Below are 21,611 nucleotides of genomic sequence, written 5' to 3'. Positions count from 1 at the left end.
TTTGGGTAGCTTCTCATCTCCTCTCCTTTCTTTCTTTTTCCAGGCTAGTGCAGCAACTGTCCGGCGACTTTGAGAAGTTAATCGAGGGCTCAGCCGACGAAGTAAACACCGTGCACCTGTCGGGAGGTGCGAGGATCAACCAGATCTTCCACGAGCGCTTCCCCTATCAACTGCACAAAGTGCGTGTACCTTATTCAGTGTTTTGCGGGACTCAACAAGGTTCTCGATGGGACATAGCCAGCGATAGCCCTTTGAAAGTCTGAAGACAAGCTTGGAGAATTGCAACTATCATTTTAGGGCAAACTCTAGGACTCATACTTTGACGAACCCCGAGTAGGGAATTTGTCCAAATAAACCCCAATTGGAAGTAAATATTCTATACAGATGAGGTGTAAATTGCAACGTGTTTTTGTTGCCATTTCATGTGGGTGGAGAATGGTTTTAAAGGTTGATGATCAAGGATGTCTGGGGAAAAAAAAAATGTAATTTGCCCTTGACAGCAAGTGTCACCCTTGACACAAAATTGCCATTTGAACAGTTTGATCAATCCACGTGAAATTGGGTCATTTCTACTGTAACAAAGCACATGGAAATGTCTCACGGACACATGTCTGCAATTGAACATTAAGACAGAAATTTTTATTTGGGCGATTTCCAGGCTCGTACTGTGATGAACTACGACTCTGGACTTCACACAATGATCACCAATCAGAAGCAGAAGACTTTAGAAAGATTGGCAACATGAAATTGTCAAGCTTTTTTCCTTGATGGCGTAGCACGGTATCAAACGTTGTCATTTTGTGGCTTACCAGAGAGAATCTTTTTTATTTATTTATTTATTTATTTTACCTCTGACACATGTTTCAATGAGCGACACGAAATTTGATTGGACATCTTTCATAACGGGACGCACCTCAAACTCTCATGGGTGCAATATTTAACTCGCCAGGGAAACGGTGGTCAACTTTCATATATACGATGTTGCTTCTGCTGTGCCACAGATGAAGTGTGACGAAAGAAAGCTGCGGATGGAGATCGCCTATGCCATCAGGAACATCCACGGCGTCAGGTGGTTTCATCTTTTACTTTTGCTCTTGACAGTTGTGTTGTTGTTGTGTAACTTTCTTCTTGGTTCACCTGCAGGACGGGCCTTTTCACCCCCGACATGGCTTTTCAGGCTATTGTAAAGAAGCAGATCTCCAAACTAAAAATGCCCTGTTTCGGATTTGTCGACATGGTCTGCAAAGAACTGGTCTCCACCATATACGAGTGCTTTAATAAGGTGTGAATCCATGGGGGGGGGGGCATGCGCCAGTGCCATTGTTCGCCTTAACTAAAGTGACTTCTTCTCCCTAAAGCTCAGTTCTTTTCCCAAGCTGCGGGAAGAAACGGAGCGGCTTGTCACCGCCGAAATCAGAGAACAAGAGAGCACGTGCAGGGATCAGGTCAGTCGCGCACATTCGGACCGCCGCATTTGTTTTTCACCACGGGGATCGCTCCACTTTCACGGGTTCTGTTTTTCTTCCACTTCACTTCCGTTTCCTCTCCTCAGATCTCCCTGCTCATCGACATGCAGCTGGCGTATATTAATACCAAACATGAAGACTTTATCGGCTTTACTCAGTGAGTAAACCTCATAGAAGTGCGTTCAAACGATGAGGTTTTTTTTTTTTTTTTTTTTTACATTTTTTTAAAATCCATCCTTTTTCTGTCAATCAGAGCTCAACCTCTGTGCCACCGCAGCGATAACAAGCTCGTTGCCGGCAGTGGAGTACAACAGGTGAGAATTTGGGCCTATAATTTCATTGATCGCCCCTGTTCATTGCAAAAGTTACATTCCAGACTAACACTGAAAAAAAAAAAAAAAAAAAAAAAAAAAATCAGTTGTATGACCATTGGTGGCACGCATTAAATTGATGTTTCACCGAATGAATATGTGAAACATGATTTTAATGTGTGCAACCAATCTCCATACTGTTTTTATGTCACTTTTTTCCAGTGCACCCTCGACAGGTGAAAATCCTCAATACAGAGACCACATCAAAACATTTTTAATCGTTTACCATTTAAAATACATCCCATCCCACATGCTTTACTTCTTTCACTTAAAAAAAAAGAACACTTTTGAAACCAATTCTAAAAGTATTTGAACTCAAAATAAAAAAAATGCAAGCATACAATATATATATATATATATATATATGTATATGTATATATATGTATATGTGTGTAAGAATTATGGAATCATATTGAAGTTTAGAGACTCTGTAAAGTCAATTCAGAGATTTGTTTCTGAATATGTTCACAAGCTTTTCCACCATCGTTCTTGATTTTCTAGTGTTAACGACCTACACAAACGCATCATGTGCCTCCGTAGCTGCACGCGGATGTGAAACTGAGCACTTTACAGAAGTGTTTCCAATGATGATGATGATGACATGCTCTCGGCTCCTCGCAGTTCAAACCAAGGGACCCTTGGGCGGAATTAAATGATCGCGGGCATGGTTTATGACCTTGTCTCCTTTTGTTAAATGTTGCATTATCAGCATCACCGGCCAGAATGTTAAGAACCAGCGACAGTTGGATTCCATCTTCATTCCTTGTGTTTTTTTTTTTTTTTCTCCCCCCCCAAATCTCCAGGGTGTGGCCCCTCCTTCGAGTCTAATAGTAGGATACCAATCTCTTTAAGCTTCTCCTGGACATATGTGTGCACAGGATTCTGGGACGGCATGACGGTTGCAATCGTGAACGCCGACAAAAAAGGACTTGCGCCGCTTCATTAATTATGTTATTGTTGTCTGGCGTACGTGCGCTACTAATGTCAGCCTTTCTTCCCCGCTTTAGTTAGCCATCTTTATTCCTTTTATTCGTCACAAGTATTTCTTTCAGTCTCTTTCTGCCTGTTCTGCCCTCCTGATGAACGCTTGCTTTTTTGTGTTGAGTGCGGCAATCTCCTGGGAATCGTCTAATCTGCTCAGTGACCCTCTTTATCGCTCATCAGTTTTCACAACTTTTGCTTTTATGTTCACTAGTTGGGTCCTTCGTTACCACCTCGTAATCTAGGGGTCCTCACTATACAAACCCGGGCCTATTTGGCCAAAACGCTTCCAGTTCAATGTGTGCAACTCTGTGGGTATTTGTTAACCTTATTTAACGTGAATTTAAAGAAGTCAAGTCAAAAATGGGCTTTAAAATAATATTGTGTACGCGCCCCCACTAGTCTAAATACGGCACTCTGATTGATATTGTTTTCGTGGAATATGAATTAAGCGACAAAATCCACCAGTTTTTTTCCCCCCCCACCTTATGGGGCAGCTATTTTGCCACTTGTCGTCGACGAAAAATGAGATCACAGTTGCTCAGGTAACGACGAGGCGCGACTCACCTGTTTTCTGAGTTTTGGTCATGTGATGTTCGCAAGATGAGCTGTGATTGGTCGTTACCTGAGCCCTGAGCTACTGCAATGTCATTTTCAGTCGACAGGAAGTGGCAAAAAATTTTGAGTTGACTTCCCTTTTAAAGTGTACATATTATGAAAAATTGGCGTTAAAATGGCTTGTGTACAAATACTGCCCTTTATTTGAATTATGACGATAATTCCGCACACTAAATGATAAGTGAAATTTAATGCCTTCGTGATGAAGTGCTGCCTCCACTTGTGAAAATACATTCTCAGCTGTCGGTTTGCAAGAAGTAAAGGCTGCTTCACACGGCAGGATAATCGGCCCAATTGTAGCCCCGAATCTCCCCTCCCGACAATCGTAGATCGGTGCCGACTCTCGTAACGGATCCAAAGAGAATCTTAGCAGGTAATCCTGCCGTGTGTGGTGTGCTCAGACGGTTGACTGTGAGGTGGCGGGGCGGCAAGGAGGCGCGGTGGGAGTTGAAAATCAAAACAGTCATGGCACAACAGAACCCAACGTCTTTTTTTTTTTTCTTCTTTTTTTGTCACTTTTTACCCCTAAAAATAATTCACAAACTATAGCCACAATCAAGACACGATCTGAGACCCTTAATCCGCCACGTTTCTTTCCCCCAAAGGCTCGTTTTTTTCTCGAGGGGTTTTGCCAGTTTTTCCGCCTGACTCGATTCGTTGCTCCTGCCCTGTGGCTGCACACCACACATGCTTCAAAACTGTTACACCCGTGTTTTTTTTTTTCAGGTCACGTGAGGGTTCTGGCAGTCGGCCGACAATTTAAAAATTTTGCCGCGCGGACCAGGCTTAACTCTGCCCCGAATTTTGCTGATTGCAAAAGTCTTTCTGTACTTTTGTCTCAACAATATAGAGAAGGTTAATTTCAGAGAGGAAAGAAATGCAGGGTAAAAAGTGTGCAAAAGTTTTTGATCCATGGTGTATTTTACAAAAGCATGTCAGTGACTTAATAAAACACTTGAACTGTTTTAAATTGGGGGAGAAAAAAATGCACACAATGTCGCCTTTCGCTTGTAATTGAGGACCCCTGGTTTAATCTGTAAACCTGTTCTCAAAGTAGTAGTGCCTTACTCCAGCTTTCGCTGTCCAAATGTTTTACTTGTGGTCCCTGTGCAGGTCATACGAAAAGGATTGCTCACCATCAACAACGTCAGCATCATCGCCAAGGAGTACTGGTTCATCCTCACCGCCGAGAGCTTGTCCTGGTTCAAGGACAACGAGGTGAGCCCTTCAAGTTTTCACGTTCAAAAGAAAACACAGCAGTTCATTTGAGAGTCAGCGTGGCTTTATTGGAAGAAATCGGCGTGAAGCGCACGTGCGGCGGGATGCCGAGAGATAACTGAGGGGGGAGGGGGGGGCGCGGTTGTCGGAACGTTTTTTTTTTTTTTTTTTACCGAAGCGGGCGCTCCTGGTGTCAGTGGGGCTGCCATCTGTCTGCCTGTCTGTGCCTGCTGTACAGGAGCAGAAGGTCTGCACAGCAAGTGTAGACAGGCAGACACACCACAACAGTCTGGTCAGCGGCTGACGTCATGGGGAGACGGGCAGGAAGTGAGGTCAGAGCTGATGAATGCCGGGGGGGGGTGGGGAGGAAGGTTCAAAACCAAAAATGACAGCCGCGGTCGATGGTAAAAATGTTGAAATTAAAAAAAAAAATAAAAAATTTCGTGAAGCATGAGCGAAAACGGCATCTTTTGACCCGAGTGTTTCCTCGACCACCTGGACCTGTCACTGAGAACACTCCCCCCCCCCCCGCCCGCCCCCTAAAAAAATATATTGCTCCCTCCATTCACTCTTCCCCCCCCGCTCCCCCTCTTCTTCCTCCTCTGGGATTTCAGGCATTTGGAGCGGCTCACTTTGACACAGCTGGAGTTGCCCCAATCCAAACAAAGACAAGCAAACACACACATGGACACACACGCACACACACAGAGGACCGACTTGTATATACAGTATACACACGCAGAGACTGATATAAACACACTGGCATGGCAAATGGCGGAGAAAAATATACACTCGTTTCGACGCACACATGGTGACTTTTGAGATAAACACGGTACAGCGCGTTCCCAGACCAAGCAGCCCCGGGGCACGCTTATTTCACACACACGCGCGCACACACACAACTAACCACGGTGTTTTCCCTACTTTATAACTTTCACACAAGCCATGATGGCATCCCTTGGAACTCTGGTTTAAGTGTGTGTGACGCTTGAAATTATTTCCAGTCATCCACGCTATTGCACAAATCAGCTCTATGATATGTCATTCCCAAATGTGTGTGTGTGTGTGTGCGTGCGCGCGCACGCGAGCCAAGTGTCTGCTTCCTCTCTCGCAGTTCCTACTCTCACATTCCCGCCCACACTACGTCCACAGACATTTTTCCTCGACTCGCCGCCTTTTTTCTTTCTTTACCTCCCTTTTTTCCTTCTCTGCCCCTCTTCATTTTCTCTCTCTCTCTCTCTCTCTGTGGTTGGCAGTCTCCTTGGGACTTTGTGCATTCCTGGCTGGAAAATTTGAAGCTTTGTCCAAACACCAACTTCCAAGATCTTCTTGCCCAGAGAAATCCCACATGGCTCTTTCTACATCGCAGAGCCCCCGCTCCTCCCCCCCACACACACACACACCCGCCGCCACCCCCGCAACTGCCCCTTCCCTCTCCCACTTTTCCACCTCTCCATCCCTTGATTTGTAACAGGCCCGCACCATCCACGCCTTTTTTCCTGGATTACAAACAACAAAATCGCGTATTGGAGCGAGCGTTCTTATCGCCGCAGTGCACTGAGCAGATATACATTCCTTCGCCCCCCGCCACCCCCGACTCAGCCGTCTCGTGGGCCTCCTGAGGATAAACAGACCGCTAACTAATGCATACACTTAATCTACACGCCTCCCTATGCGCGTGAGGCCTGTTCGGTGTCTCGCGTCCATTTCGACGCTGCTCCAGACACAGCAGCCCTGATCTGTGACACCTCGCACCGCTAAGATTTAAGAGCAAAAGTCGAGCCTGCAAACACAAGCGCCGTTTATGTAGCCGTGCGCAAACACCCAAGACGGGTGACAGTTGTCGGAATCTGCCGTAACGGTGAAACGACAAAACAGTTTTTCTGCAAACGCGTCAGAATTGACTTTGTAAAGTTGGCGTGAGTGTATGTATGCCAAAAAAAAAAAAAAAAAAAAAAAATCACCCCCGAAGCCTTTCCGTGCACAGTCTAACCAATGTGCAGACTACTGTACACCACCAAAATCCTGAACAGGTAGTCTGAACACTGGGATGACGGAGCAGGAGCCTTCACTTGCTTTTTTTCCACGCCGGCAAAAGTTTCCGTTGGTCTTATCCCGTCTCGGCCAGCCGTCGGCCGGTCATCCCGTCTGTCCGTCATCCGCTCCTCGGGACGTTCCTCCTCATGTCTGGGACGTTAGCGTAGCCGGCGGCGTCCCGGGATAGTATCCAGTTCTCAACGTGGCACTTTGACTCATTGGGAGTCCTGCCTGTTCAACTCGGGAAGGCGTAAGGAAATAGAGAGGAGAGAGAGTTAGGGAGGAAGCCGGCGGCCATATATGGCTTGACGGGGATCAACTTTGGAATCGTCGGCACTCTCTTCCCGCTTTTCCAGCTCGGCTCTCAAGTGCTCCTCAAACCCTTTTCCGCATCTCCTCCCGCGAAATTAACCTCTCTCTATCCTTCCTCTTCCTCATCTCTACTTTCTGCCTCTGGAGCACCCTATACTCCATCCAGTCTCCTCCCCCCTTCCCGCCTAAAACGATCCCAGATGTTGCTGTACCGGCGCCAATCGCTTTCTGTCATTTTTTTTTTTTTTTTTTTTCTCTCCCTCGGCCTCTGTTACAGGAAGTGGGCCCCTTTTGGGGGGGGGGAAAAAAAGGAAAGAGTCGACAGAGGAAGAGTCGTAGGGTTCAGGGGAGCACTGGGAGGGAGAGGGAAGTCCAAAATGTTCTACCAGTGCATCTTTAAAAAGGAAAAAAAAAAAAAAAAAAAGCAGATGCACGCACACCTGCATAGCCATTGAGGACATTAAACGCAGCGCAATTCAAGGAAGTGTTTGCTCTGTGTGTTAGTCACACGTCCTCCAACTTGCATCCAAGACTACCTCATCAACAGCTGTACCTTCTACCACAGCGGCCTTTTGGAAGCCCCCTCTTAAAAGTTAAGGGGGTGGGGGGTGGGGGGGGGTTCATTCTTGGAGAAATGTTGTGCGTTGGAGCCCGAATCTGAGTAATGGCTTTCACATGTGGAACCGGCATTTTTTTTTTTCTTCTTCTCCCGTTCTCGTTCGCTGCCAACTTGGGCTCTTGTGTTCCTTGCCTTCCACACCGTCTGCTTCTCCTCACTTCTCAGAACGCGCCTCCGTTATTCTGCTTTTTCACGCAGAGATCCCGCGTAATTGCAGCATCAGATAAGGCCTTTTGCGTGGAAGCGAGCAAGGAGGAATCTTGCCACAATTGCGTGCGCGTTCACAATAAAGGCGAGGCGTGTGGGAAATCTCCGCGTATGCATGTCATGCCTCGCTATCTGACGACCGTTGTTTTCTCTTACCCCAAGCAGATGGTCTTGTCTGATATCTTCATCCGATAAATTTAATCAAACCTGAACTATCGCTCTAGCCGCAAACACGCTGTCTAATCAGTCATTAGTCAGACATATGTGAGCCTTACAATTACAAGAATGTGCAAAAATCAATCTATGCTCGCTGTAGGGCATAAACCCCGTATATCCAAATATATTTTTCCACAAATTGATACTTAGTCTGCCGCCATGTCGTCGAATATTTTTGCACGTTATTAACCGATTTGACCCTTTCGTGCATAGTGGTCACTACAGTGGGCAGCTATTTAAAACTTGCTTTCGCCTATATTAATTCATCTAAATTTTTTCAAAAATATTTGTAACCCTTTCACGCATTAATTATGATTTAATGTTATTTAAAATAGAAGTATATATTTTTTGTTTAATATAGGCGAAAGCAACTTTTAAATAGCTGTCCACTGTAGTGACCACTTTGCATGAAAGGGTTAATGTGTTTTAAATAGCTTGAGAACAAATCTATTAACTGTTGGACACTCAAACTACAATATATGAAAAGTGTCGTAAAACTCCCGTCTGGATGTTTTTTTTTTTTTTTTTTTTTTTTTTACAATAATGAGTGAAAATAGTTAGTTTAGAAAAATGTGAGTAAGCCTCTTTTGTGAAAAATTGATAAATTTTAGTGCTTGGATGCAGAAAGGAGCATGTCAGCCGCAAAGGTGAGAAAGTGTCTACTGACTCATTTCCACCTATTACACTGCTGTCAGCTCATTTTATTTATCGCAAAGACGAGGATGGGCAACGTAAATGATGGCGGGGGCTACAATCTTTTATCGGTGCTACCGGGCCCACGTAGAACCGTGCACTTCCTAACAAGCGATGTCTGCTATCTAGTGGTGAATTTTCATAAAACTGTGCAGTGGACCTCTGCTATTCGCGGGGTGAGAGGGACTGATTGACGCCTGTTGAAACCAACTGGAAAAAATGCCATGTATTTTTTGTAAAACAAAAGAATTCCTCAAAAAATGCTGATGAACCTCTAATATCTGTTTTCCATTAAAAAAAAAACAAAAAACGGTTGGCTCCCTACCAAAAATAGTGAAAAATATTCTCTAAGTGAATCTGCAGGTGCTGAAAAGCGAGTATGTAGGAGTACGCTGTAGTAGCGGAAATAACCCCCCCCCCCCCAAAAAAAAATTGTTATACAGTATTTTTTTTTTTTTTAATTAATCAAGGGGCCACTCAGTGTGTGGGCTTGACAGTTGCCCATCACTGCTCTAAGACCTTTTAAAAAAAAAAAGAGTTTGGGAAGATCACAGTCATTAGCTTTTATGAATATTAAAATCCTGAAAAGTAGTGATTGTGGCGATGTGAGGATTACGCCACACAGTGACAATTGTATCAGTATTAGCCGCTTGTTCTCCAGTCCCACACAATCCTGCACAAGTTCCTTCATACGGTTGGACACTTTCTCCTTCAGACGCAGCCTGAAAAATGTTTAGTACCAGACATGCGACTGCACTAGGCCCTCGAGTGCAAAAAATAAAAAAAACACCTGTGTCATATTTTACTGCGCATACCGCTGTCAAGTTTACTCTTACCCTTTTGTGTGTGTGTGTCTTTTTTTTTTTTTTTTTTTGGTCCTTTCTTCCAGGAGACGGAGAAGAGGTACATGCTCCCTCTAGACAACCTCAAGGTCCGAGATGTAGAGAGGGGCTTCATGTCCAGCAAATACGCCTTCGCCCTCTTCAATTCCGAGTCAAGGTCCGTCTAACGAGCGTGTGTTTGTGCGTGATTAAGTGAGACGAGGTAGCGTTTGCCACGGCCTTTTCGACGAGTGCGCGTGAGGGGGAGGAAACGGGAAGATGCGTTGCCCTTCGTGTGACCTTGCCTGTTCTGGCCGGAGGGTATCCAGTTGGTACCGGCGGCGGGTGTGGTTTTATTGTCTCCGCGTATACGCCAAAGCGCGGGGATATGTTACCTTAAAGTGTGTGAAACAGATGGAGAGAGCATAAGAGGAGTGGGGGGGGGGGGAATAGTGTAATAGGAGCTGATTGGACCAGCACATATGTACTGTTTATTATACTGCTATATTCACACACACACAACCTGCGTTCATGCGCAAGCGTGTGGAGCACACCATAGCGACGGCAGGCTCATTAAGCAACTAATCAAAGCCAGAGCGCTTGGATCCGAGATGAGGCGGCTCTCGTTTGGAAAGAATTGCTCGACTGCACCGCAGAGAAAGAGGAGAAGAACGAGAAAAGGGGTTGAGGGGAGGACGAAAGCGTATCAGCGCCATCAGCCAGGAATGTGTCAAAATCTGTCCTCTGCCTCCAGCGCACCCCCCCCCCCCCCACTCCCCCCAAACCAACCAACACCAACATCTCCCCCTCCTCCTTTTCCTGTGCTGCTTCTCTTTTTCGTATTTTCACTAATCTGAAAAATGTCTTGAAATCGAAAGCAGCCGCGTCGAGAGCAGGAATTCCTTCACAGAAGATGTAGTCGGGATGTGTGATAAATCTACGTGGGGAACACTTTGACTGTGTGCATGTCCTGATTGTAGACCAGCGGTGGGGGTGCTCTTTCGCATCGGGGGTCGTTTCAGTTTTTATAACCGTGCCAGATCGATGTTTTAATCCAAATTAAGCAGTACATATGAGAACGTTTTGAGGACCCATGCCGGTAATGGGATTTAGGCCTGCAAGAATAGAATCAAAGTTGGATGATCATTTCGGGAAATGTCGGAAGGTTGGAAAAACAACCCACCGATTGACATGAAATTGGACGGCTATGCCGAGCAGGAGACACAAACCCGAAATGGAACAGGAAGTCGGCCATTTTGATTTGAAGCAGCCACGTTGGATGAATTTCAGGACTCGTAGTTAAATCATTTCTCATGAATTTAGGTTCGAAAATAGCACCAGCTTCACCTATTGAAACAAAATTGGTTGGACATCCGATACATGCGTCAAAGTTTGATCAACACTTCGAGCCGCCGCTGTGAAGAAGCGGCAACGGGGGGGGGCCTGTTCGTCGTAGTTTTGTGTTTAGAATCGCATGACGAACTACATCAGACGCTCTGGTGGGCTGCATCTGGCCGGCACGCAGAAAGTTGTTCGGCCCTGTTGTAGAGTAATAGCGTTCTAGTACTGTCATTGTTGGCCCGCTGCCCCGACTGCTCGCCACCACACCCTGACTTATTAGCCTCAGCCAGTGTAGCTCCAGCCTATTTGTTGATCTCTCCTCATTGCTCTCCCTTTCCCTCTAGCTTGTTCCGTCTATTCCTCTCAGCGTTGCCGTTGTCACACACACACACACACTCAACGGATTTCACATATTTGAGGTTGTGAGTGTGAGGCGGGAACAGCGAGAGGAGGGAAGGAACAACCGAGCCATTAAAGAAAAATGTCTTACAGATGGGACGCAGATTTGTCTTTTTTTTTTTTTTTCCTGGTTGAGTGGATTGCGCAGCCAAAGCACATAGATGATGTGGAAGCAAGGACATCAAATGCAAACAAAAGAGTAAAAGATACGAGTACAGTAGATGAGTTGCAGCGGGAGCTTGTGTTAGTAACTGCTGAGACGTGCGGGTTTGGGTCCCCCGCTACTTTGAATGCCGTATCATTCAAAAGCAACAGGAGTCCGACCGCTAAGCTGCAATGGTGCCTTAAAGATTGGTCGGAGAATAATCGTATTCTCGTAAGAAAGCATTGCGGTCGCAGTGGACAAGGGCCAAACTTCACGGAGTCCTGGCACTTTGCAGGGATTGTAAATTAGAATTTTATCGTTCACTAATTATATTTTAATTACATAAATATCTGTGGGACAGAGGAAAGGGTGGGAACGAGTTCCATAATCATTTTTTGCACTGCTTTCTGAATAGCAGCCAATGACTATGGTTACATCTGCCTTGTGAAAATCCATCCTTATAATATAAAATATTACCAAATATCACAATATGGTCTTTGGAGGTATTTTACGTACACCTTATGGACAAAAGTATTGGGACTTACACCTAAAGGAATAATGTAATTGTTTTGTGTACAATATGCTCAAATGTGTCTGTGGGTAGAAAACTAAAATGAAGTACCGGTAAAAGTATTTTGTTTTAATGCCTTGAAAATAACTACGAAATACATGTGACAAGACTTACGGGTTTTCGAAGATAGGATTTTATTTTAAATTCTTTTTTGCTTTCACTTGTTCACAACCAGCCACAGATAATGAATAATTCTTTACAAAAGAGGCGTCAAGCTGTTTATTGCCACTCCCAGATGAGGTTTACTTTCAAAACATAAATATTGTAAATAAATAGATTTGCCTTAAAGTCAATTTACCTTATTGCTAACAAACAATGCAAAACACCATAGTTGAGCTAACCTATAGCATCAGTGTTGGATATTTGAACACAAATGGTGGAGCAACACTTGTCGACCGACAATCTAGCAATACTCACAGGCATATATTCTGTACGCTTTGCAAAAAAATGACACATTTTACAGCAACTTATGAAGTCAGTTGAGAAACTCTTCGCTTCGCGTGTGTTATTATTCTACTGTAGAGTGAATGCTTTTGAGGCTCTGAAGTCTCACAAGATATACTGATGCAGTTTTGTTTGACTTTTGAGGGCATCTGTTTCCACTGAATTATGGTTGAAATTTTTGAGCGCATTGTGTATTATTTTCCTGATTGTATGATTTACTTGAAGGAACGTGTACAAGGACCACAAGTTTCTGGAGCTGGTCTGCAACTCTCAGGAGGAGCTGGACATCTGGAAGTCCTCTCTGCTCCGGGCTGGCGTCTACCCAGAGGAGGTCACGGTGAGTACTCTGACCCCTTTGTAGAACCCCGTCGTGAGACACCCCCCCCCCCCCCCCCCGCCCTCCTTGCGGCTCCTACCTACTCTCACCATGCTTGCTGCCCGTGTTTGATTTTTAAAATGGACAGATGGCTTGGGTCATTCGTAGATGGTGTATAAATTTTTTTTTTTTAAAAGTCAAAATGTGTATGTATAAAATTTTATTTGAACTTATATCAATTGCTATTGAACTAAGATCGTTATGTACTGTCCTAAATGACATGTCAAATATGTTTATTTTATCACAATGAATCCATTAAAAATATTTAACACAATACAATTAATTAAATACATTTGAAATATTTTCTGGAAAGAAGTGACAGCTTAATGTACCAAATATTACGTCACTCTTGATTGGCCAGGTCGTTTGCAGATTGGGTTCCAAAAAAAAAAAAAAAGTCCAAATATTTATGTGAAATTGTTTATTTTAATCATTAAAATAACATTCATGCAAGTTTTTTTTCATTAATTCATATTTAAATAAATTATTGATTAAAATAATATACACAATATTGTAAAATCAAATAAAATATTATTTCGATAACTAGCTAAAAAAATATGATAACTTTTAGATTAATTTTCAGGAATAAACCGACAAAATAATGCGCCAAACATGGCCAGTTCATTTGTCGATGAGGTTAAAAACAACAATTACATAGATACAAAAATATATTTTAATGAATTAATTTTAGGGGGAAAAAAACTGCAACAAATATTCTAGGACTCTTCATGGGCCTGGTCATTTGTAGAGGAGGTAAACAAAAAATCAAAATGTGTATTTAATTTTATTATTCAACACGCTAAATAAATTTTTCAAATGCTAATAAATGAATCAATACATTTGAATAATTCAATTTTAAGGAAAAACCTGACAAATGACTGCAGCAAATCTTACAAGAGTCTTGCTCATATAAATGTTGTGTGTCGGGTTAAAAGCACAGAGTGGGCCAGATGTGTCCCGCTGGCCAACCTTTGCAGACCCCTGCTGTAACCCCTTTTCACCCCTTCTTCTCATGAGTGAGGGGCCCCCCCCCCCACCCCTCGCGTCTCGCTCCGTCGTTGGCTCCTCGGCGCAACATTCTTGGCCAATGATGTCACTGCAATGCGTGTGTGTTCCAGTCTGGTTCTAATCAGCAGATCCCCGTCTCTTCACCCCCCTTTTTTTTTTTTTCCTCCTGCCCACTCCCCCATGTACCTCCCCTCCATTTTGCTCTCCCCGTCCCAGCTAATGGCGTTCGACTCCTTGTCATGCACAAGCCGGTTATCTTTTCCCGGATGTGTTTGGGGTGTGGAAACTGAAATGACTCTTTAATGGTTTTTGTTCGGTTTCGCCCAGGTGGACGCGCAGGGCAATGGGACGTCCGAGAACTTCACGGACCCCCAGCTGGAGCGCCAGGTGGAGACCATCCGCAACCTGGTGGACTCCTACATGGGCATCATTCATAAGACCGTCAAGGACTTGATGCCCAAGGCCATCATGCACCTGATGATCAACAGCGTATGCGAAACACTATTTGTTATTTTGCTATTTCCATGAGAACATTTGGTAGCTCGTCAGAAAGCTCTGCAGGAGCCTGATAACGATCGTGATCATCCTCGGTGCGACACCTGTGCGGCACACCCTGGACGGCCGGCCAATCACAAGGCACAGTTGAGATCGGAGGTGGCAAATCCAGTTCCAGGAAGGGCGCTCATTTACCTGCCAGTTGAGTAGAAGCACCTGTGGCTAAAGCCAAATTATGGCAGAGTTTTCCTTTCTGGACCTGGATTTGCCCCCGGAGGGATTATAACGAGTACAATAATAAAAGTAAAATAATAAATATGAATAAAAACAAGCATTCACACTGGGGCTGAATGATTTTGAAAAATGATGGAATTGCATTTTTTCTTCCCTCAATATTGCGTTTTAATATGTGATTCTTTTTTCAAGGTCATCTTCCCATGTATTCTTTTAACAAACACTAGCAATAAATTAAGGTGCATTACAATAAATATTTTTTATACATACCAATAAATGTTCTGGTCTTATAGGTTAGGCTTGCGCTAAAATGACGACATGAACCACGAATTAATATGAAATGCAGTTCATATCTACTTTAGTTAGAGTTGCTAACTTATTAACAATCTTTGAAGTGTTTCACGACAACAACTTCACAAAATTTGACCAAACAAGTGTGGTGTAAACAAGTCAAGAGTTACAAATCAATCCAACAATAGTGCAAACAAATCTGCGGTTTTATCACTTCAGCTTTGAATGGTTCAATGTCCTATTTTGGACTTACTGTAATGATAAACCTGTCCACCCAATTTCGTGTCAAAACGGGTGAAATTGAGACTAATTATTTTCTAATGTGAACTCAGTGTAAAGCGCTGGTCATCTGGTCAAATCTAAATGCCAATGACCAATGTAGGACTGAGAAGAAGAGCTTCATTTAGAAAGGCCATAGCTTTGTCTAATAGAAAAAAAGTGCTTTGTAGCCATCTTGTGACATCTTTAGGCAATTATAATTCTTTTTTTTTTCAGTTGGCATCAATTACTTGCGGGCTCTCATTCTTCATGGCAGAGCTCGCTACCTATCCTCGTGAATATCTGGCGTTCACTGTATGGTTATTAAAAGTTTATGGTAGCGATAGCTTGACGGGGCAACGGATTTATGTTTCCTGCGGGACAAATTGTTTCAAATTCCGCACAATTGTGAGGTTGACCAATGTACTGGAATGGATTGTTTTTCGAGGTTCCACTCCATTGAATTATTTTCCAGTGGCTCCAAAGAGAAAACTAGTATCCCATGTCGTATTTTCACCCCCCTTGTAAGAAATGCCATAAAGCCGCGTGAAACAATCTCATGACAGCATCTAACGCGTTTGACTTGTCGCATCTGTTTATAATCCCTCTGGCAAGGTGAAAGAGTTCATTAGCTCGGAGCTGCTGGCCCAGCTCTACGCTCTGGGAGACTGCTCGGCGCTGATGGATGAGTCACCCGATCAGCGTCAGCATCGGGAGCAAGTGCTCGGCAAGCACGCCGCCCTGCAGGCCGCGCTCGACATCATCGGCGAGATCTCCACCTCCGGCTACGCCGGCCCCTCGGACCCGTCACGTTCCGGCACCCGGCACTCAAGGTAGGCCGCGTTCTCTGCGCTCGTGCAATGCGTCCAGACCCGCGGGGCATCACCACGTCTCCGCCTAAAGCAGCTCCACGCTCCCTAAAAAGTCTGCGACCGGCGGCAAGTCTCGAACCCGCGGCCGCGCCCCGCCCGTGCCCGTCCACGCCAACCAGCGGCTTCCCGGCCCAGCTTGCGTGCCCAGGTAGAAGCCGCACGGTTCAGGCTCGTGGCTGCACGCCGCTGTTATTTGAGCTGGGCGGGGGTCTGCTGCTCAACGTGTTTCTCATACTGGCGGGCAGAGCGGACCCCTCTCTGCATGCTTTCTATCCCGGCCAGAGACAACAGGCCCGTCAAGCCCCCCCCCCTCCCCTCCCCTTTCCTCATCTTTCTGCTCGCATGTTTTATTGCCGTCCCAGATTTCCCTCATGCAACGGTCGTTATTTTTCTTCCCTCCCTCCCTCCCAACTTCTTTGTCTCGTACATTTCTTCACTCTAGGTTCCTCCCCAGCTTCTTGGCCCGTCGCTCCCTTTTTCTCCCTGCCTCATTTCCTCTGCGCTCTCCAAGGTTCCTTAGGTTCTTTCCCACTCGCGTTCCACCTCTTTTCCCTTCCTTGGTGCTTTTCATCCTACCGTGTCCATCCGTCTCCTCCTATAGCTAGAGGTGGCAAAAGTACTCACACCCTTACTTAAAGCGCAAGTCAACCCAAACAGATTTGTTTTTAAGAATATGTTCCCAGCAGGCCCACTAGTTGAAACCCGGCAGTCTGATTAATTTTGAGTTTGTGGAATATAAGTTAAGCAGCAGAATGCACTCGTTTTTAGCCATCTCTGGGGGCGGCCATTTTGTCCTCTGTCGACTGGAAATGACATCACAACTACTCACAAGGACCAATCACGGCTGACCTGTTTTCTGAATCTGAGCCGTGATTGGTCGTTGTGAGCAGTTGTGATGTCATTTTCAGTCGACGGAAGACAAAATGGCCGCCCCTAGAGATGGCTAAAAACGAGTGGATTAACACTTATTCCACAAACGCAGAAGTAATCGGAATGCCGTGTTTCAACTAGTGGGCCTGCTGGGAACATTTTTTAAAAAAATATATGTTTGGGTTGACTTCCACTTTAAGACGAAGTACAGCACTGATTTATCTCCTTCACGAAAGTAAAAGTAAAAAAAAAAAAAAAGGAACCGTTTGGCAAATAAACGCTCTGTAAATGCATGCGTGGGAAATAAACTGACACTCTCCCAGTGTTATCTACTAATAATAATCAATCACTTTCTTCTCACCTCCTCCTTATCAATAACTGGACTTGCTTCTTCATTGCATGTTCAACTGGTGAATCTGACTGATGGGTTTTATTTAGTCAGGCCCTCCTTTATTTCCCAAGCTTTATCAGCTCCAAGACCCAAATGACCCCCAAAAAACCCCAATGATAAATAACTAAGAAATATATTCACTTTCTTTTGAATTACTGTATTTCACATGCTGTGTGAAGCTGTTAGTTGATGAGAGAGAGAGGACCAAGATGGAAGTCTCCAATAACCAGTTCAAGGGCACTGGGATATTTGTCATCTCGCGACATGGGTTTGCTACAACCTGAGTTTGAATGTAGGGTTGGTTCAATTCTCTGGCCAGCATGATGCAAAAATGGTTGACTAAAAACTCTGAAAATAATCCAAAACAGGTTAGCGAGACACGCAAGGAAGGGTGGAAATGTTACGAAAATGAGCAGATCTGTTGTAACTGTTTCCCAACTCACAGACATCTCTTTTCAATGCAAATATAAAAGCAAAGAGTTCAAGTACCGAAAATGTTGTGGTCATAGTTAAAAATGGAGGTAGGTGGATCGGCAGATGTATCAACAGAAGACTGGTAGATGAATGGTTGGATAAATGGACAGGTAGATTTTACTTGTACATGCATCTATGCTATTTTCTACAGTACATACTTACAGTCAACAGATCTGTTGGTGCATGCTAACTAATCTGTTTAACACTAACATCTCCTTCCCCTTGAGCTTTTTTTTTTAATTTTTTTATTTTGCTGCTATTTATAACTCACTGCTACTTTGAGTTTTACTAGACACAACTAACACCGGTCTGATGTGTTCCCCCAGGAGGCCTGCTCCGGCAGCCCCAAACACCAAATAGGAGGACCCCCGCCCGCAGCCCCGGCGATTCTTCCCCCCCGCCCCCCTTCCAGCTGTGCGATGTGCGATCCGGCCCGAGCGCAGTCGTCGTCCGCCTGCGCACTTCTGCAAGTCGTGAGCCTGTTTTGTACAAACACGAGCGTTAGTTGCTGAAGTTTCTTCAAGTGCCTCAACTTTGTGTAAATATACAGTAAATCAGTTATTCTATGAACGGCAGAGAAAAGAAAAAAAAACACAACACTATTTTATAACTTTTTAATAAAGAGCTGTTTTATTTTTCAGTATTTGTCTTTTGTCAGTTTGGAATATTTGAATAACAGCCAAGCATGCTTGTTTGTCTATAACTGTATGTGCCCTGCAATCGACTAGGGACTACTTCGTGAACCTCACCTCAGGTAGGTAGATTGATGACTTTTTATCTTAAAAAAATAATTACAAAAATTCTTAATCATACAACTTTATTCTTATAAGATTAAAGAGACCTTTGTTTGTACAGATGTTTTTTTTTATAGCAAGATTTCATAGTTACACTACAGGTTCCTAAAATGGCGATATACCGCCAATTTCTACCTGTAGTCAATCATTAACCTATTGCAAGGCAGTAGTAAAATCATAATTATAGTAAATATTTGTATAGAAACCTTATGGCCATAAATACAAAATAACACAATGAAACAAAAAAAAAACAGGAATGACTACCGTATCTGAGTGTGCCTTCTTGTGGTCGTACTTGGATGGAATGTGCTGCCCTCTAGAAGTCAAAAGCTTAAAGCTGCAAGGGGGGAAAAATTGTGTTCTCCATTGCAGTAAAGATACAAAATAGTTGAGCAAGTTACAGTAAACCTTTATATAATATATAAAATATTTTTCAGATACTGCAGTAGTGTAATTAAATGCATTATATTGTATTGCTAGTGAAAGTTTAGTTGCCGACGCTCGGCCGTTTAAAATTAGAGGCGGACCGGCCTATAGATGGGTTCTATTTATTTAGTCATTACCTGATGTAATGCCACTGCGATGTCATTTTCACTCAACAGCAAGTGGCAAAATGGCCGCCCCCTGAGATGTATTAAAACAGATGGATTTTTGCTGCTTAATTCATATCCCACAAACAGGACATGAATACCGTGTTTGGAGTACAAGTAGTGGGGCCGCATAGAACATATTGTACAGAAAATGTTTGACTTGATCCGCTTTCAGTTGGGATTTGGTTTAAAACATTTGATAACACTGTTCGAAAAACCTTTCATCGTTGTTTGCAACTTCCACTATATATATATTTTTTTTTACATTGGATCGCATGAGTTCATGTATCTAATGAAGTGTCCAGCCCGTGTCTGCTTCATCCAGGCCTTCTTCATTGGAGGAAGCGGCTGAGGTCCTCGCGGATCTCCGCCTCGTCCCAAGGCCCGTGGATGTTGTCCTTGTGCCTCTGCAGCCGGACCAGCAGCCAGGGGCAGAGCAGAATCACGCTGGCCAGGGCGAGCGCCAGGATGGCCGCCCCGCCGGGCCAGCGCGACGCCAGGCCTCCCACGCCCGCCACGCACACCCCCGCGCACAAGGGGGCGAAGTGGCGCGGGGCCCCGTTCCTCACCCGCCTTAGCAGGCAGGGCCACAGGGCAAAGACCGTAAGGGCGCAGCTGAGCATGGTGAAGGTATGCAGGGCGCCCGGGAGGCGGGAGGCCAGACACACGGACGCAAACAGGGCGGCGTTGAGGGACAGGCTGCCCGGTGGCGAGGGGTGGGTGTAAGGGAAGGACACCAGGTGAGCCAGCAGCATGACGGCCGACATGGCGTACACCGTGTCGGTGCTCACGGACTCTGTGAGCGTTTTTAGCACGGGCGAGAAGCCGAAGATGAAGGACAGGAAAATGGTGCCGCTCTGTAAGTCAGCCAAACAGGTCCGAGGGTGGAGAACAGGTTCCGCCTGAGATGCGAGGGCTTGGTACAGTCCGTAGCCCAGTAGGGAGCTCGCCAGGCTGATAACCATGAGGGTCTCTGGGGACAGGAGGCCCTATTAAGATAGCAGACGACAATAAGGATGGATGGAGAAGATACTGTAGCGCTCAGTCATCTGGGATAGAACCCGGACCAGAAAAGGCTGTTGTAAAATATAGGGCCGACCGAAAAATATAGAATGAATGAAATTACTTTTCATCCCTTAACATTTACAACAATAAATATATGAATTACGGGCAGAACATTTCACTGCAGGTAAACTACAATAAAACAACTGTCCAGCAGACGCCTTTACCTGCTCCATGTAGAGCCAGAGGGTGATGAAAATGGCCACGCAGGAGAGCTGCTGCCCCACCAGGCCCGCTTCTCGCACCACGGCCCAGTAGCGGTACTGGCGGAGGCCCTCGTTCCTACGCAGCTCCTCCAGGAAGCGCCGGTCCACGTAGTTGTCCGGGTAAGGCTGGCGCTCCCACAGCACCTTCCTCCAGGCCACGGCCGCACCCGGGCCATCGTCTGGCCCCATCGCCTTGAACACATAAACAGAATTAGATTGGAATGAGATTGCATTTTCAACTAAGAGTGGAAGCTGTTGCACGTTCTCTGAACTACTTGATGATGAAACAAAGCAATCAGGAAATCGGGGTTCCAATAAATTTCTGTGAGGCGTTCTCTCTGTACTTCAGTGGATTTTTCCCTCCCACATTTCCAAAACATGCATACAAGTTTCAGTGGAGACTTGCGTCCATTGGAGGAATTCACATCAGAACACAGTAGAGGGCCATTTTGAAAGAAAAAAAACGTATGCTTCATTTCGTTTTTTATATATATATATATATATATATATATATATATATATATATTAGGGATGTCACAATATCATCGACGTATGTCACGATATTAATAGCAGCAAATCTGTTTAAAACCTTTTTTAAAAGTTTTCCATTTGTGCAGTTCCAGCACCCTCTGATGGTGAGGTAAATGCTTGAAAACTGCAATTCAAAGAGTTTAGTAATGCTGGCTCAGGATGTTAACAGTCTCAGATAAAAGAAAACAAAGTCAGAAGGAAGTTTTAGAGTTTTACTGGAGTCACAGCACGCTCCCATTGACTTGATAATTTAGTATAAAATGTTAATCTCTGCTTTAGATCAGTATTTCCCTAGTCTTGGCCTTACGACAATATCAGTGCCGTGCGACTGGATTTGGGTCTACTGGTGACTGGCAGGGCACTGATATTCTCCCCCCCACCAAAGTGCGATATAAATTGGTTGAATGGCGTTGACGGCAGACAAATGTTGCAGACTTGAGTTGTCAACGCGCCTGCGCAATTTAAATCGCCAACAGCTACTTCCGGGTTTGACCCCTCGGTTAAAAACATATCTACCCATCACTACTATGTTATTATATTTATAACCGATATAATCCCTCGAACAGTTCCCGGTACATAAAGGCTCTTACCCAAAGAGAATGTTCCTCTTGGCAGCGGATGTTTCAGCCCTGTCGGTGTCCCGGAAGTAGAAATGCATAATAGAGTGGATAGCGACCCCAACTGTTGGAAATTGGAAACG

The 21,611-nt window shown here is 44.7% G+C and overlaps 2 protein-coding genes across 6 annotated transcripts in view; one reads left to right on the top strand and one right to left on the bottom strand.

Moving 5' to 3' along the window:
* The window catches only part of dnm3a (dynamin 3a), a 26,189-nt gene extending 7,818 nt beyond the window's left edge, over positions 1–18,371 (top strand). For 2 of the 5 annotated variants that reach the window (XM_086046947.1, XM_086046948.1), the window contains exons 9-22: positions 44–179; positions 1,002–1,069; positions 1,144–1,282; positions 1,359–1,445; positions 1,553–1,623; positions 1,720–1,780; positions 2,641–2,667; positions 4,550–4,654; positions 9,628–9,737; positions 12,685–12,796; positions 14,171–14,332; positions 15,737–15,954; positions 16,025–16,141; positions 18,055–18,371. In XM_086046947.1, the coding sequence (XP_085903073.1) occupies positions 44–179; positions 1,002–1,069; positions 1,144–1,282; positions 1,359–1,445; positions 1,553–1,623; positions 1,720–1,780; positions 2,641–2,667; positions 4,550–4,654; positions 9,628–9,737; positions 12,685–12,796; positions 14,171–14,332; positions 15,737–15,954; positions 16,025–16,141; positions 18,055–18,088 (1,447 nt within the window). In that variant the 3' untranslated portion in view covers positions 18,089–18,371. The remainder of the gene's footprint in view (positions 1–43; positions 180–1,001; positions 1,070–1,143; positions 1,283–1,358; positions 1,446–1,552; positions 1,624–1,719; positions 1,781–2,640; positions 2,668–4,549; positions 4,655–9,627; positions 9,738–12,684; positions 12,797–14,170; positions 14,333–15,736; positions 15,955–16,024; positions 16,142–18,054) is intronic. The other 3 variants (XM_086046949.1, XM_086046951.1, XM_086046952.1) reach the window with 3 other exon arrangements.
* pigc (phosphatidylinositol glycan anchor biosynthesis, class C) lies at positions 18,328–21,611 on the bottom strand. The gene is made up of 3 exons (XM_086046958.1): positions 21,502–21,611; positions 20,342–20,572; positions 18,328–20,101 (listed from the first exon to the last, which is right to left on the bottom strand). The coding sequence occupies exons 2-3, from the start codon at positions 20,567–20,569 to the stop codon at positions 19,445–19,447; spliced, it is 885 nt and encodes a 294-aa protein (XP_085903084.1). The 5' UTR covers positions 20,570–20,572; positions 21,502–21,611; the 3' UTR covers positions 18,328–19,444.

Source organism: Filicampus tigris, chromosome 12 (assembly GCF_054856515.1).
Source record: "Filicampus tigris isolate MCC_2025a chromosome 12, RoL_Ftig_1.0, whole genome shotgun sequence".
Classification (NCBI taxonomy): domain Eukaryota; kingdom Metazoa; phylum Chordata; class Actinopteri; order Syngnathiformes; family Syngnathidae; genus Filicampus; species Filicampus tigris.
The sequence above is the reverse complement of the archived record's forward strand: the minus strand, read 5'-3'. Positions and strand labels throughout refer to the sequence as shown.

What these genes read in the sequence shown, in the direction of transcription:
- pigc (XM_086046958.1), bottom strand. Translation starts at nt 20,569, where the DNA reads ATGGGGCCAGACGATGGCCCGGGTGCGGCCGTGGCCTGGAGGAAGGTG. An exon ending in TCTGGCTCTACATGGAGCAG is followed by an intron (nt 20,102 to 20,341) that starts GTAAAGGCGTCT and finishes CTATCTTAATAG; the next exon opens with GGCCTCCTGTCCCCAGAGAC.